Here is a 17,057-nt window from a genome sequence, read left to right on the forward strand (position 1 = left end):
ATTAGGGATGCCACGGGAAACATCACAACACGTACCCAAGATATCCAAACAATTCTAACAGACTACTTTCAAAAGCTATACTCTCTAAAGGAAGAAAATCTGGCGGAAATGGATGCATTTTTAGAGAAATACAAGTTACCCAAACTGAGCAAAGAAGAAGTTAACCAATTAAATAAGCCAATATCCTATAATGAGATACAGGAAGCTATCAAAAGTCTTCCAACAAAAAAAAGCCCAGGACCAGATGGATTCACAGCAGAATTCTATAAGACCTTTAAAGAAGAACTAATACCCATACTCCTCAAGCTCTTCAGAGAAACAGAGAAGGAGGGAGCTATCCCAAACTCATTCTACGAAGCCAATATCACACTCATCCCCAAACCAGGCAAAGACCCAACCAAAAAGGAGAATTACAGGCCAATCTCCTTGATGAACACAGATGCAAAGATCCTTAACAAGATTCTAGCTAAATCTCTGAAACTACTGCAGGACAGAGTAGGAGAGACACTTGAACTAATAGGCACAGGAAGGAACTTCCTGAACAGAGTCCCAGGGTCACAACAAGTTGGAGAGAGACTCGACAAATGGGACTACCTTAAAATAAAAAGCTTCTGCACAGCTAAATCTATCGCAACTAAGCTAGAAAGACAACCAACTAATTGGGAAAAAATATTTACCAGCAATATATCAGACAAGGGGTTAACATCCTGTATATACAGGGAACTCAAGAAACTAATCCCTCCCAAACCTAACAAACCAATTACTAAATGGGCAAGGGAACTAAAGAGGGACTTCTCAAATGAAGAAATAAAAATGGCAAAGAAACACATGAGGAAATGTTCATCATCCCTGGTGGTGAAGGAAATGCAAATAAAGACAACCCTGAGATACCACCTTACCCCAGTCAGAATGTCCCACATCCACAAATCAGCCAACGACAAATGCTGGAGGGGATGTGGAGAAAGAGGAACCCTATTACACTGCTGGTGGGAATGTACACTTATACAACCACTTTGGAAAGCAGTCTGGAGGGTCCTTAGAAAGCTAAAGATTGACCTCCCTTACGACCCAGTCATACCACTTCTAGGCATCTACCCTGAACAACAGGAACCAATATACAAGGACACGTGCACCTCCATGTTTATTGCAGCACTGTTCGCAATAGCTAGGATATGGAAACAACCTAGGTGCCCCACCACAGATGAATGGATCCAAAAATTGTGGTATCTATACACAATGGAATATTATGCAGCCATTAGAAATGACAAAATAATGGCATTTGCAGGGAAATGGATGGAGCTAGAAGGAATCATGTTGAGCGAGGTAAGCCAAGAACGAAGAGACAAACAGTACATGGTCTCCCTCATAAGTGGATGCCAAATCCAAAAGGTTAGGTGATACGACAAAACTAACAGGACTTAAGAAACAAAGAACTCCTGCTCATCTGGTTGAACCACTACTAAATATCCTCATGCTGCTGATCACAAACATGGCATATAACATGTGAACACTGTTATATATTACAGACTGTGGTAGACAATTTGCTCCAGGGAAGTTAGAATGAACTTGTGACTTTGAAATTATGTAATCATTTAATCACAATCAAAAAAAAAAAAAAAGAACCTCGGGGAAGGGAGGGAGGGAGGGGATGGTAGGGGGAAACCAATGGAGGGGGTAACAATGTTCAAGAGGAAGTGTACTCATAACCTCACTCATGTAACTGTAACCCTCTGTATAGTAGCTTTACAATAAAAAAAAAAAAAAAGAAACATCAAAAAAAAAAAAAAAGAAAACCGGAAGTGGAGTTGTGGCTCAAGCGGTAGAGCACTCGCCTTGAGCTGAAGAGCTCAGGGACAGCGCCCAGGCCCAGAGTTCAAGCCCCACGAGTGACAAAAAAAGAAAAGAAACATAAATCAAAACAACATTGAGATTCCACCTCACCCCAGTTAGAATGGCTATAATCAAGAACTCTAACAACAACAGATGCTGGAGGGGACGTGGACAGAAGGGAACCTTACTGCATTGTTGGTGGGAGTGTAAACTTGTTCAACCACTTCGGAAAGCAATATGGAGGTGCCTCAAAAGACTTTACATAGAGCTCCCCTATGACCGAGCAATCCCACTTTTGGGCATTTACCCAAATGATCACAAACAAGACCATACTAAAGCTACCAGCACAACTATGTTTATTGCAGCATTATTTGCCATAGATAAGATATGGAACCAACCCAGATGCCCCTCAGTAGATGAATGGATCAGAAAAATTTGGTATATATACACAATGAAATTCTATGTTTCCATCCAAAAGAATAACATTGCCTCATTTGTTAGGAAATGGAAAGACTTGGAAGAAATTATATTAAGTGAAGTAAGCCAGGCCCAAAGAAACATAGGTCCCATGGTTTCCCTTATTTGCAATATCTGAGACAAGCAGGAAAGGTCAGATAAGATGATGTTAAGTCAAATGAACCTCAAGATAAGGACACAAGTGGATTTTTCTTTCTTGCTATTGTTTCTAACATATTTCTAAGGTACCACGTGATTTTTTGTTGCTTTGTATGTCCCTCTCCCCTGGTATAACTTCTGTTTTCACTGTATTTGATGTTGGTATAATTTGGGGAGGGGAAGGGAAAAAAAAAACTTTGTTTAAATAGGAATACAGGTGGACCTATTGCAACAATGAGATGTACAATACGCTATGTTGAAAAACGAACTTTACAGTTTGGCGGGGGGGGGGGGGGGGGGATGTAGTTGCAGAGATGGGAGGGAAGGGATGGCAGGGGAAAAAAAAAAGGAGGAGACAACAATGCTTGATAAGAAATGTACTCATTACCTTGCCCATGTGATTGTAACCCCTCTGTACAGTATTTTCACAATACAAAACTTACTAAAATAAAAAGAAAATGTGCCTTGAACTAAGAATAAATTCGTCAAAAATCCTGTGTCAAGAAGGAGGGGATAGATAGATAGATAGATAGATCTATCATCTCTCTAGGTATGTATCTATAGATAGATGTACCTATCTTCATAGATATCTATCTACAGATATCTATCTAGATAGATAAGTTGATTTATAGATCTATGTATCTATACATCTATATCTATGGTATGTCTATCTATCTATCTATCTATCTATCTATCTATCTATCTATCTATCTATCTATCTATCATCTCTCTATCTAGTTGAAGTAAAGCTTCATGGCTTTACCCATCTAGACTCCATAACTGAAACCTGCAGTCAGTTATCCTGTTACACTAAATTCTGAAGACATTGGCTCCTTTAGAGATACTATATAAGGGAATCATTTTTTACCCAGCACAGAAGATGCTAATTGGTAGGGGTAGAAACTTTTATAGAGGAACTCTGGAGAATTGCTGAAAGCAAGCATATCTGACTCTAATTCCCTAGATCTGAGTTGTGCTGCCTATCTATAATAATCTTGCATGGAATTCCAGGCCCTAGGAGTTTACCCCTGTAATCCCTGTAATCAGGAGGCTGAGATTTAACGGTTGCAGTTTGAAGCCAGCCTAGACAGGTTAAGTTCTTGAAACTCTTTTCTCTAATTAACCAGAAGTGAAGTTATGGCTTAAGTGGTAATACCAGCTTTGACCTAAAAAGCTAGGTCCCAAGTTCAAGCCCCAGTACTGCTACAAAAAAAATAATAAGAGGAATCTTACCTCTAATACAAGTCATTGAGATTTCTTTTTTCCTTTCCTCCTTATGAAGGAGATTTCAACATCTGAGTAGTTAAGATTACAAGTATGAGCCACCATTGCTGGATTCCTTTCTGTTTCTTTAATTTGCTGATTGATGTTATAGTGATGATGTTCAATGTTTTCTGTAATTCTGTTTTCAGGACAATGATATGGAAGCCATCCAGATAATTTACTTTACATGTAACTACCCAGATAATTTACTTTTTTGCCATCATAGCTACACATACAGATAAATAGTATTTTCTCTATATTTTAAATGTTTTGCACTAAATTTAAAATATATCTCAGATTTACTAAAGTCTGTCTTGATTATTATATTACTATCGGTAATATGGATATATTAGTTAATTAAATATTAGTTAAAAGTATCACCTATTGATGATTAGAAGATGTGCTTTACATTGCCAATTTGACCCAGTTTCAAACTGTGATTAGAAATTAATTGTAATTCCATGGGAACTGAATAACCTTTAAATATGGCCTGATATGCAAAATTGAAGGGGACACTATACTTAATTAGATGTCAGTTCTTTATTTTAGAAAATGAATCATTCACTTAAAAGATATTCATTAAAAGCATATAATTGTATACCTACCACAAGGCTCCTTTGAACAGCTATTTTAATGTGAATGAAGTTCAGTTTTCTTCATATGCAAGAAGTATTCACACTGTTTTTCAGGAATCTAATGATTTTGTAGAACAAAACTCATTTGTGCTCACAAAAAGGCAGGATTGCATATTCATTTCATTCAAAATTTGACATTGTGCTTTTGAGCTAGCTTCATGTCTCCTCTCTTGTGTGCTTTCTTTCCTACTCATAGAAGTAAAAGCTGAAGAAACTGGAAGGACGCTGTAGTTTCCACCCATTGTTGGGTCTGCCAGGCACCTATTCATTCTGAGAAATGTTACTATACATGCCTCCTTCAGCAAAGCCGTATTTCTGTGCTGGGATTTCACCTTTCTGAGGACATTTGACATTTCCTCCCCTCCCCCCTAGCTGAGATCTTTCATCAGGAGTTAGAAAGTATGACTACATTATTTCAGTCTCATACTGTTTAATGCTTTTAGGGGCAGAGATGTAAACCCAGGAGCTATGAGCTTTCATAATCCACTATATGGATGGGACATCAAAGGTTTTGTTTTTTGTTTTTTTGGTTTTTTTTTTAAGGGAGAAACAAAATGCCCGGAAAAGAACTACGATGAGTAAGGTAAAGACCATTGTGACAACAGCAGAGCCTGTTTGTCCCTGAGACCTAAATGTAGCTCCTTATCTTACTTCCAGGTAACTCTTCATTTATAGCTTTACAGTTTTACGTTTATTACTTCCCTGAAAGATTATTCTTTCTAATCAAAAGTGGTAAAATAAACAAAGACAATTTGGTTGTTTTATTAACCTTTGAGTATTATTATCGCTCCCTCCCTCTCTTTTTCTGTCTGTCTGTCTGTCTCTCTCATTATTGGGTTTGAACTTAAGTCTGGCACTCTATCTCTCCAGTAACATTTCCAGTCATCATGTTTTGCAGGTTATTTTGGAGACAGAATCTAGCAGAATATTCTCAGCTTGGCCTCAAATCTCTGTCTTCCAAATCACAGCCTCCTGAGTATTTTAGGAATATAGACATGAACCATCAGGACCCAAGTTGCCTTGTTGTTGTGTTGCATGCTCAGAGGTGACAATGGCTGAGCGGGCATGCTTATTACTGGGAATAGGATGTACTGACTAGTTGGCCTCAAGTCATCACCAGAAAGGAAATGTCATTAGATACTAGCTACTAATTAGTTGAAAGACTGAAGAAGAAATTCTATGTCATTATGTTGATTTCAGAAAGATTAAAGGCCAGGTTTTTAAAGGGATTTTTCCAACATGACAGACACTGTAGTTTTAAAAAGTAAAATGATTTAAAATTGTTTTTCATGAAAAGTGTGACAATTAGAAATCCATCGGCCTGTTTGTGGAGCTATTACAAAAGGACCAATGGATATCTATCATGTTGTAGAAATCCCTTTAGAAAACTCCCCTATAACCCAGCAAACCCACTGCTGGGTGTTTACCCAAATGATCACAAATAGGGTCATACGGAGGCTACCATAGCTAACATATGGAACCAACCCAGATGTCCCTCAGTAGATGAATGGATCAAGAAAATGTGGTATGTATATATACAATGGACTTCTTTGCTTCCATCAAAAAGGATAATGACACCATCCCACTTGTTAGGAAATAGAAAGACTTGGAAAAAATCATATTAAATGAAATAAGCCAGATCCAAAGAACTATAGGTCCCATCATTTCCCTCATTTGCAATAACTAGTATACACCTAGAATAATTATATCAGATGAGCAGAAAAGCTCAAAAGCTATGTTACATACGGCCATATAAGATAATGCTAAGTGAAATGAACCCTGAGATCTAGACATAAGAGGTCTTTCTTCGTTGTTGTATTGAATGTACTAGGTGATTTTTTTGTTTCCTTTGTAAGTTCTTCCTCCTATGGTATATCCCCTGTTGTCAATGTACGTGGTTTTGGTTCCCTGTATCTTGTAAATACATTTTTCTGATTTGGGGCTGGGAAGGGGAAAAACAAAATGCTGAAACAAGGACACAGAATGACCTATTGCAACAATGACATCCACAAGACAGTATATTCGAAATGAATTGTACAACTTTGGGTGGGGGATAGGGAGGTGTGAGGGAGGGAGGTGGGGGAGGGAAGGGATAGAGGGAGAAAAACAAGGGAAGGGGTAACAATGTTCAACAAGAAATGTACTCATTGCCTTACTCATGTAACGGTTACCCCTCTGTACAGCATCTTTACACAAAATAAAATTTAAACAAAGAAATCCATTGGGTGTCATAAATGCAAGGGCATTTAGAGTCCTTCACACACAAAGTATATGTCTACCATCATTGAATCGCTCATTCAATGAGCATTTAACCACAGTCTGTGTCGAGGCAACTTGAAGAGAGTTGGGAAAATGTGAAGAGTAGGATGCTATTATTTCTTCCAAGGGCTCAAGGGATCTGTATACCTCTGTTCCTTCTTCTCTAGCAGTACAAATCCATAACCCTACTCCCACAGAGGCTCCATGTTTGCTCTATGTCATGCTCTATGGCATGCTTGTTATACCATTTCACAGAACTAAGAACAGTGTTGGGGAACCATTTCCTAGACATATAAAACATCTTTGGTTGAGCGATTTTAAGAATAGTTATCTCATCAAAATGTGGATTTTCTATGGCATTCTTTTTCTTTTTCTGTGTTATGTATTTCTGTTACCAAGGTTTGAATTTAGAGCCTCAAAATGGCTTGGCTTTTTAGTGACTGACACTCTACTTCTTAAGCCATACCTTCAGCCTGGCTTTTATTTGGTCAGTTGTAGGGCTTGAACTCAGAGCCTCGACACTGTCCCTGAGCCTCTTTGTGCTCAAGGTTAGCATTCTACTACTTGAGCCACAGTGCCACTTTTGTTTTTTGAGTGTGTAATTGGTGATGAGTCTCATAGGGACTTTTCTGCCTGGGTTGGCTTCGAATTGGGATCCTTAGAGCTCAGCCTCTTGAGTAGCTAGGATTATAGGCATGAGCCACTGGCAAATGTTACAGCCTGGTTTTTTGCTAGGTATTTTGGAGACAGAGTCTTAGAGGTTTAACCTGTAATTCTCTAGCTGTCAGCCTCCTGATTAGCTAGAATACACACACATTCCTTCCTTTGTGGTTAAAACCCCTTTTCTTCAACAATTTTAGCAGAAATTATGAAGAGTTCACTTTTGTAAAGACTACCAAACAAATTCATAACATTCTGCTTGCTTGAAGGTCTTGCTTCATCACACTTAAACATTTGCAGTATGTGGATATGCATATGCTTAATGTTTTTTGTGAACCTCGAATGAAGGTTGGGCATGTGCACATTGGTCATTGACACTTGAACCTGAGGGTATACACTAGTCTGTGAGGATGATCACAGAGTCATATGCTGCAGCCATGTCAGTGCAAGGCAAAGGCAGGAAGCCCTTCCACCACTCAGGTCTACAGCACGGTAGGGAGAGCAGGTGGATGCCTAGCTGTTTGATCTTGTTGCTTTAAGTATGAGTGGTATAGTGAATTATCTTTAGAAATGTTGGCATTGTGAAAGGTACTTACGGCAATTGAGAATTTACACAGGGCTAGTGTTCTCCGTGAAGGATGCTTTCCATTAATAAACACTCTTAAAGCAGGATGTAGGGAAAGGAGTCTTGCTGTTCACTTATCTGTTCCTTCAACATCTGACCACTGTTTCATGTCAGAAAATGGTTGGGGTCTTTGGGATCCAAAGTTGGAAGAAACACATTCCCAGTCTCTGGAAACAGTTTGTGTGGAGAGGAAGGCAAACAAAAGTGAAAAGCAGACAATGAAACCTCTGGGAAGTAAAATGTGTTATAAGGATATTGCCAAAACGTCTAGGGGAAATGCCTTGTAAGGTAGAATACACATGGGCAGAATGGGCTTGCCAGATAAGCTAATTTCCACACTGAAGGTCAGCTGAAGAGAAGAAAGCATATGATTAGTAGAGTCATGAAAGAAAGAAACGATATTGGTAAAGGATTTGGGGGATCTTCTATTCCAGTAATAACAGAAGTAGTGACTCATAGAGATAAGGACAGTTTAGGCAAAGCACTCAGTGGAGGTTTCTTTCCCAAGCAGAGAAAAGAGGAAGGGAAGAGGTATGTGGAGAATGTGGGCAGAAGGTGTGAAGAGAAGAGCGTGCAGGGAGTGCAGGTAGCACTGACAAGGAGAGGTCAATTGCCCTGGCAGCAAAGGTCTGGACAGATCCTCTCAACAGGTGGTTGGAGTGCCCAGGGTCTGGTATCATGAGGATGATAATGTGAAGAAAACTGCTTTGAGATTTCCTCCGATGCGATTTGAATCTGTAGGATTTGTTTTTTCCCCCAAGACTAGGCACACTCCATCCATCAGCTATAAGGGCCAAGAACCTCTGTCTTGTCCTCATGTGTATCCCTGTCTGCTTCAGTATAGCATTTGGAAAAACACAAGCTCTGTGGGAAAGAATTCTCTTGCTTAGTTTTGCTGTTTGCTTATTTATTTGTTTCAAATCATGGCACTGGGATTGCACAATCAAGAAATATCTACTGTGTTCACCAAATGGAGAAAGCACATAGCTTTCTGGCTCTAAAGGGGATTACTCCTTCTAAGAACTCAAAACAAGTGGTCAGGTGCTGGGAAGGGATTGAGTTTTGACAGGCTGCTATCAAAGTGAACTTTCACAAAGCTCAGTGTTTTCTTCTGAGGCATCCAGAATAAACACAGAAAGAACTCTAGAATATTCTTGACATTTACATTTGAATGTGGAAAGTCTCATTAGAGCTACTCGTTTGTTCATTAAACATAAAGGTAGGAAACTTCTGGAATGATGAGCTTCCTCACCAACACTACTTTGGTTGTAATTCTGCATTGTAAGCTTCAGTCAGAGATCTCAAGAGGACTCTGATGGTCTGCTTTGATTTCAGTCCTCTAATTCCATTAGGAAACTGAACTTTTCCCTCTTTATCTGACTCCCTCTATCCCCACCTTCATGGATGCAGAATGGGTGAGCATGGTTGCTTGGATATGCATCTAAAGAGAGAAAAAATAGGTAATGTTACAATTTAAAACTGACTTCATGACAAAGTCCTGTACCATCTGCTAGGTAACATTGTCAATTGGTCAAGTCCCATTAAACTGATTCTTTCAGAGCTGAACTTAGAAAATACCTTTGACAGAAATACAAAAATTAGGCTACTAAGTTACAAACGTTTTTGACCTCTTGAATTAAATGTAGTTCCCAATTAGGCATATTGTTATTTCTGTTTAGAAAAAGAAGGAAGGGAAGGGAAAGGGAAAGGTAAAAGAGGAAGGGGAAAAGAAGAGAAAAGAAGGAAAAAGGGAAATGAGAGGGAAGGCAAAGGAAAGAGGGAAGGGGAAGGGAAGGGAAGGGAAGGGCACCCGCAACTCACACCTGTAGTCATAACTTCTCCGGAGGTAAAGATCAGAAGGATCAGAGTTGTAGTCCAGCTTAGGCAAAATATTTACTAGAGGTCCTATTCAAAAAATAACATGCAGTTTTTCCATAAAAGCCTTCCTCTAAAAGTAATTTTCAATTATTCTTCACAATAAAAAAAACACATACAGTTTGAGTAGAAAATGGAGCTTTTCTAGTAGCTGCTCACATATGGATCCCAAATAGATGCTCAGCTATGAAAACTGAAGTCAGGAGATTTGGTCCCTGTCAAGCCTACTGCATAAATGTTTATTTGAAAACTGAATTTTCGTTTTCATTTTAAAGGGAAGATTTAACATGTGAGGATGAGGACAGTGTGTTCTGCTTTCTTGGTTGGGAAGGACAAGGTCTTGCAGTGTGGCCCACGCTGCTCTCTCATGCCAGCACTCAAGCTAGCCTCTGCTCCTGAGCCTCTGCCTCCAAGTGCTGAGACTACAGACATAGGCCATTATGCCTGACCCTGCATGTTTTATTTTCCTTCTACAGTGCTCTTTCTCTTTTTTTCAGCCTAGTGATGATGGAATTCTGGATGCTGGCAATGCTAAATGGACACCCTGTCATTGAGCTAAAACCCCAGGCCCCAAAGATTGCACCTTTGGATACTGGAGTCTTTCCTTACAGTCAGAGCTGTCTTAACACAACTTCCTTTTGGACCTAGATGAACCATCTTCTCAAGTGTGCTTAAATCAAAGGCATTCTGTAAAATGAACAGCTACAGTAGAATACAGAGTTACAGTCAACACATAAAGTTATTTTTAAATGCATGCATATTTAAATTGATTTTGGACTAGATCTGGCAGCATTTATCTATAATCTGGAGCATTTGAGAAATGGAAACAGAAGGACTGTGAGCTGGAGTCCAGCCTGGACTACAGAGTGAGTTCCAGGTCAGCCTGAGCTATAAGGGCTATATAGTTTGTCTCAAAAACTCATGACCCAAAGCTGTATCTTTATGCACATGCCTAGAATATACCTGCCTCAGTTTCCCTAGGCAGCAGGGGGGATGATGTTTAGTATGAGTGTTTCCTTAATAGTTATAATTTGATTGTCAGGTTCAATGATCAAGTTCATTTTGAACTTAGTTTTGAACTCTCACTTCAGGCAGCTAGAATCACTTAACCAATGGTACTGTCATTCATCTGCCAGTTCTCTAGCTGGCAGCATCTCAGCTAGTTTCCAGGAGAGGATAAAGTGTGATTTCTTTCATACTACAATTTTATTCACATATAGATGAGTGCACAACTTACTATACACACTCAGCAATTCACAACGTTTTTTAGTAAACCACAAATTTAGTATCAATGGACATCTCAATTTCTGCCTCTCTTTCTGCTCACAGTTTCAACATTCTATTCTTCAATGCTCCTGGGCCCAGAATCTTTAATTTCTTCAGTAATCCCTCTTAGTTACAACTTTCATATCTAATTAGTCCCAAAGTCCAAAACACGTGATTTCTACTTAGGATTTTCTTTCTTTTGTCAGTCCTGGGGCTTGAACTCAGGGCCTGGGTTCTGTCCCTGAGATGTTTTGCTCAAAGCTAGCACTCTATCAGTTGAGCCACAGCTCCACTTCAGCCTTTTTGCTGATTAGTTGGAGAGAAGAGTCTCATAGACTTTTCTGCCCCAATTGGCTTCAAACCATAATCCTCAAATCTCAGCCTCTGAGTAGCTAGGATTACAGTTCCCATCTCTAATTCTCTAATTCTGTTTTAATTGACTTCTACACTGACCTACTGGTACTTTCAATGCTGGCTCATAAGCTCACAACAAACTGAAATGATGACTCCCAATTCCTCTATTTTTTTTTCTTTGTCTGTTGTTTTTGAGACAAATTTCACTGTGTAGTCCAGGCATGACTCAGGATCCTCCTGGCTCAGCCTCTCAAGTGCTGGGATTATAGGAATGGACCACATACCTGAGTTTCATTTTGACTTACAGAACAAGGCCACGCCAGTTAAATTCCTTAAATTAAATTTGATGGGATAGTTTTGCTGAAAAAAATCTTGCGTATCTCTTTCTCTGCCTTACTTACAGAAAAGCAATCCAGAATTTTTTTAATGCCCGAAATTCTAGACCTATTTAATTCACATCACCTCTTCTGTTGCTTTCAAATTACTATTCTCAGTGTCAGTATGTAGAAAGTGTACAATAAATTGTTTCTACTGTTTTCTACCTTATAACATTTTACAGTTCCTTTATTTTATTTTATTGTAAAGATGCTGTACAAGGGGTTACAGTTACACGAGTAAGGCAATGAGTACATTTCTTCTCAATTGTTACCCCTCCCTTGTGCTCTCCCACTATCTATTCCCTCCCCAACCTCCCTTATACTCCCTCCACCGCCCTGAAGTTGTAAAGTACATTTCCAATATGCTATTTTGTGGGTATCATTGTTGCAAGGGGTCATCCTGTGTCCTTGTTTCGGAATTTTGTTATTCCCCTTCCACTCCCCACATTAGATAAATGTACATACAAGATGCAGGGTACCAAAATCAAGTACAGTGACAACAGGGATATATCATAGTAGGAAGACCATAGAAAGGAACCAAAAAAATCACATAGTACATTAAAAACAATAACAACAAAGAAAGACCTCTTGTGTCCATATCTTGTGGTTCATTTCACTTAGCATCATCTTATGTGGTCATATGTAACACAGCTTTTGAGCTTTTCTGCTCATCTGATATAAAATTATCCTAGACCTGTACTAATTATTGCAAGTGAGGGAAACCATGGGACCTATATTTCTTTTGGTCTGGCTTACTTCACTTAATAAGTTTTTTTCCAAGTCTTTCCATTTCCTAACAAGTGGGATGGTGTCATCCTTTCTGATGGAAGCATAGAATTCCATTTTATATGTATACATATTATATATATTATATTATATATATATCACATTTTCTTGATCCATTCATCTACTGAGGGGCATCTGGGTTGGTTCTATATCTTAGCTATGGTGAATAATGCTGCAATAAACATAGTTGTGCTGGTAGCTTTAGTGTGGTCTTGTTTGTGATCATTTGGGTAAATGCCCAGAAGTGAGATTGCTGGGTCATAGGGGAGCTCTATGTGGAGTCTTTTGAAGAACCTCCATACTGCTTTCCAAAGTGGTTGAACAAGTTTACACTTGTTCAACAATGCAGTAGGGTTCCCTTCTGTCCACATCCCCTCCAGCATCTGTTGTTGAGATATTGTTTGCTGCAGATCTTTTGTCATGTTTTCTGTAGGTAGTGAAAAAATATATATGTGTATATATATACATACATATATATATATATATATATATATATATGTTTTATACTCCCCATTGACAGTTAAGCAGTTACTCTGCTTTAAATAACATTCGATGAACATCAGACTATCCTTTAGGGATTGCATCAAATAAACAACTCTGAGGTCTAAAGCGGGACAAACCACACTGAAATTAAAGACCACAGGGATTCCAGTGAAAATCTAGGGTGGCTGGGGGGGGGGGGCAACTCAGTAGGCAAAAGTGAAAGTCAGCCAAAGTTTTATTGTACCTAGAGAATCTTAGTGTGCCTATGAAGATCTCAAAATACTAACAGTGCATGTCAAGCACTGAACATAGTGCAAATAGAGACACAGGCTTAAAATGAACCTGAATGTTCAAAACCCAAAGACAAATTTGGTTTGGCTTGAGAGTGAGCAAAGGAGGAGATAGGAATAACCAGAAAGAAAATGAGATCTATACTTTGAAGTATTGGATAATTTTATAAGAAGAATTATACACAGTAGGCATTCAATGAACATTAACTCAGTGAATGAATCACTTTGCCTATTCTGAGCCTAAGAAAGCTTTACTTTTACTTAAAGTGTTATATTTCATAATTCACTGGCTTGCACTTTCTCTTGTTGAAGAAATATATTCATTTTTAATACTCATGCCATAATTTGTTATTGAATTATTAATAACCTGAGAATCATTAATGGAGTGTTCTTAAAATTAAGATGTGTAAGCTAAATGTTCACAACTGTTTGTCTTTTTCTGTTTTCTTTTCTAGGGTCAGACATTGTTCAATGGTTAATAAAGAACTTAACTATAGAAGATCCAGGTAAATTAATCATTTTCCTATTGTTAGAATTATTTTTCCTTTGTTTTAAGAAATACATTTTCTCAAGGTGATTTACATGGTAAACAAGCAAACTTCCTGAAAAAGTATACCTAAATTTGAACTGTGCATTCAGTATGTTCACAAATTTTATTTCATTCAACTGGTATTTGGCCAAAGTTGTACATACATTTATAACTTTTCATATACATAATGTCCCATTTTACATTATTTGACTGGTTATTGATGAATTTTAGATCTATATGCAGTCCATAAGTAACCAAATCTATGATTTTTATAAGTGATTATGAAATAGACTTTTTATAGGACTTTAACCACTTCAAGTTAATCCTTTTTTTTATTGTGAAAATACTGTACAGAGGGGTTACACTTACATGGGTAAGATAATGAGTACATTTCTTATCAAGCATTGTAGCCTCCTCCTTTGTTTCCCCTTCCCATCCCATCCTCCCCACCCCCACCCTTCAAGTTAATCTTACACCACTTAGAATGGGATTTGAAAACAATTTTGCCTCCAATTCTCATTTTTCTCATATCTACATGATGTGTTGTTGCAAGTATGTGTATGTAGGTGAGAGAGAGAAAGGGAGAAAGACTCATTTAAATCTTGAAATCATTCATTCTAGTAGACATGATGTTAATTATATGACAAAGCACTTATTCCCACAGTTTGCGAGCAACTTCTACCAGCTCAAATCTTGCATTGCTTGAAATAAATTTCTGCACATAATATACATTTAATGATTTTCTTAAAAGTTTAATTGTAAGAGTCTTTAAATATGGTAAAAAAAGAGTTCTGAAATGCAAATATGGAAATCTACATTGTTTAGAGAAGAGAAAGACTGATTAGTAAAAAAGAAAAGAAAAGAAAGCTAAACTTTTGAAGTGGAATTGAAGTAACTGGGATTGACATGAAAAAGCAGGACAGTGACACACTTAAAATTATATAGCACTGCACTCCACCAACTGGAGAGGTGGCTAGCATGTCTTTTTGCCTCTGCCTCTGGTGATTACAACTTTAAGATTATTAAGCATTATTTAAAATGAGGATTATTTAAAATTGATAGCACATAAAGCTGAATGCTTTTTTTCTTTATTATGAGCTAACGATAAAGCCATGCTATCTAAAAATGCAGATTGAAGGTAGGTTCTAGTGTCCCATTCCTATAATCCTAGCTACTCAGTAGCTGAGATCCAGCAGCTAAATCCTTTTTTTTTTTCTATCTAAAAAATATTCTAATACTGTGTTTTAGACAAGTGGCCCAGGATCTTGGTCATAGTTTTTAACTGGCCAAATTCTTTTCCACTTTTTGCAAGCACATTTAATGCTTGTATAAAATGATGTACATTTAAAATTAGACTTCAGACACAACTTACTTCATGAAGTCTTATGTTACCACGGACCTCAAGAATATTGACATCCAATACTATGTCATCTATTTCATGTTTGATTTATCTTTCAAAAAAATTCACATATGTTGTTCTTATCACTTCAGCTGAATTTATGAAATAATTAATATGTGAGAGGCAGACATTCTCTCCAGCTGCTCAGTAAAATGTCAAAGTCAATTAGTTCTTAGTAATTTCTTGATGCTTTCAACAGTGGGAATTTGCTGAATTGATTTATCAAGAGCATAGCAACCAAAGATTCCATATATGCTTTTCCTAAAGAGAGATGAAGGAGATTTTAACAGGCTATTTATCATCAAATCAAACCCAGTGTTTGAAAATTGCTTAAAATGGCTGGAAAATTGGCTCAGTGGTAGAGCGTTTGCCTTGCACGCATGAGGTCCTGGGTTTGATTCCTCAGCACCACATAAGCAGAGAAAGCTGGAAGTGGCTCTGTGACTCAAATGGTAGAGCTCTAGCCTTGAGCTAAAGAGTTGAGGGACAGTACTCAGGCCCCACAACCAGCAAAAAATAAAAAAAAATAAATAAAAAACCCAAAAGACAGTGTCAACAGGGGTTAAACCAGGGAGAAAAACATACAAAAGAAACAAAAAAAAAATCACATATACATTTAGAAAAAACAGCAACAAAAAAAAATCTCTTGCGCCCTTATCTTGGGGTTCATTTCTCTTAGCATCATCTTATATGGCCATATATACAAGACACTATGTTGAAAACAAACTTTACAACTTTGGGGGGAAGGGATAAGTTGGGGAGGTAGGGAGGAGTAGGGATGGTAGTGGTAAAACAAAGGAGAGGGTAACAATCCTCGATAGGAAATATACTCATTACATTATTCATGGAACTGAAACCCCTCCTTACAGTATCTTTACAATAAAAATATTTAAAAAATAAAAAATGGCTTAAAATGCAGAGCAAAGAACAAAATTAGAAATAAATATCAATTGAACAAGAAATATCCTTTTTAAGTTTAAAAATGTCTTTCTCTAGAAGCGATATGTATGTGAAAATATCAGTAGAAGTCAAGATACAAGCAAGTCAGACATGTTTTATTTACCCTTTAACAACTGGATTGGGTAATCTAATTATTGCTGAACGAATTAAATCAATCCACTGTGCCCACCATTATACAGAAAGTCTGCCACTTGTCTTCCTAGCTTGCCAACAGTGCTTTGAAGAAAACACTCTAAATTGTATTGCTTAACTTAATAAAAGTCCATTACAAATGATCTCTGTATTCCATGGATTTGGTTAGATGGCCTGAGAGATTACAACTATAAGAACATACAGACTCATTAGGACTGAGAAAATATCAAATGCCACTGTAATCCTTCGTAATGTTTTGGACTTGCTAAGTATTTTGGGCTTCACTGAAGCATTTCAAATGGGTGATTTGTTTTGATTTTCCCATACATGGCTTGAGGTAGGCAGATGTCATTTTACAATTGGAAAATCAACAGAGAAAACTTGCAAAAGCCATTTCACACAAAAACTTGAAGTAGAACCATGATGTCCTATTCTCTTTCCAGTTTGTCTGCTCCTTTTGGAACAATTATAGTATAATTGGGTTTTGATTTTTCATAAAGGAGAGAATATTATAAGAAAGACAAGGACAGATCTGACCCAATGACTCATGATAGAATATTTTGTGGAATAATATAATTGATTCCTGGGCTTTACCACTACATCCTGGCATTTTCTTTTTGTAGGGACATTTACTACTTAATATAATTCTTATGTAATATGAACAAAATAAAAAGAATGTTCTGGAAGTTCTTCAAATTGTTTTAAACAAAATCTTCCTT

General features: G+C 37.6%; 1 protein-coding gene across 5 annotated transcripts in view; it reads left to right on the plus strand.

Moving 5' to 3' along the window:
- Rgs7 (regulator of G protein signaling 7) overlaps positions 1-17,057 on the plus strand; it is a 413,863-nt gene that overhangs the window by 303,544 nt on the left and 93,262 nt on the right. For 4 of the 5 annotated variants that reach the window (XM_042674394.1, XM_042674397.1, XM_042674396.1 and 1 more), the window contains one exon: positions 13,774-13,824. The exons of the other annotated variant lie outside the window; for it this stretch is intronic. In XM_042674394.1, the coding sequence (XP_042530328.1) occupies positions 13,774-13,824 (51 nt within the window). The remainder of the gene's footprint in view (positions 1-13,773; positions 13,825-17,057) is intronic. 5 annotated transcript variants of the gene reach the window in all.

This window comes from Dipodomys spectabilis, unplaced genomic scaffold, assembly GCF_019054845.1.
Source record: "Dipodomys spectabilis isolate Male_0828 unplaced genomic scaffold, ASM1905484v1 ptg000019l, whole genome shotgun sequence".
Classification (NCBI taxonomy): Eukaryota; Metazoa; Chordata; class Mammalia; order Rodentia; family Heteromyidae; genus Dipodomys; species Dipodomys spectabilis.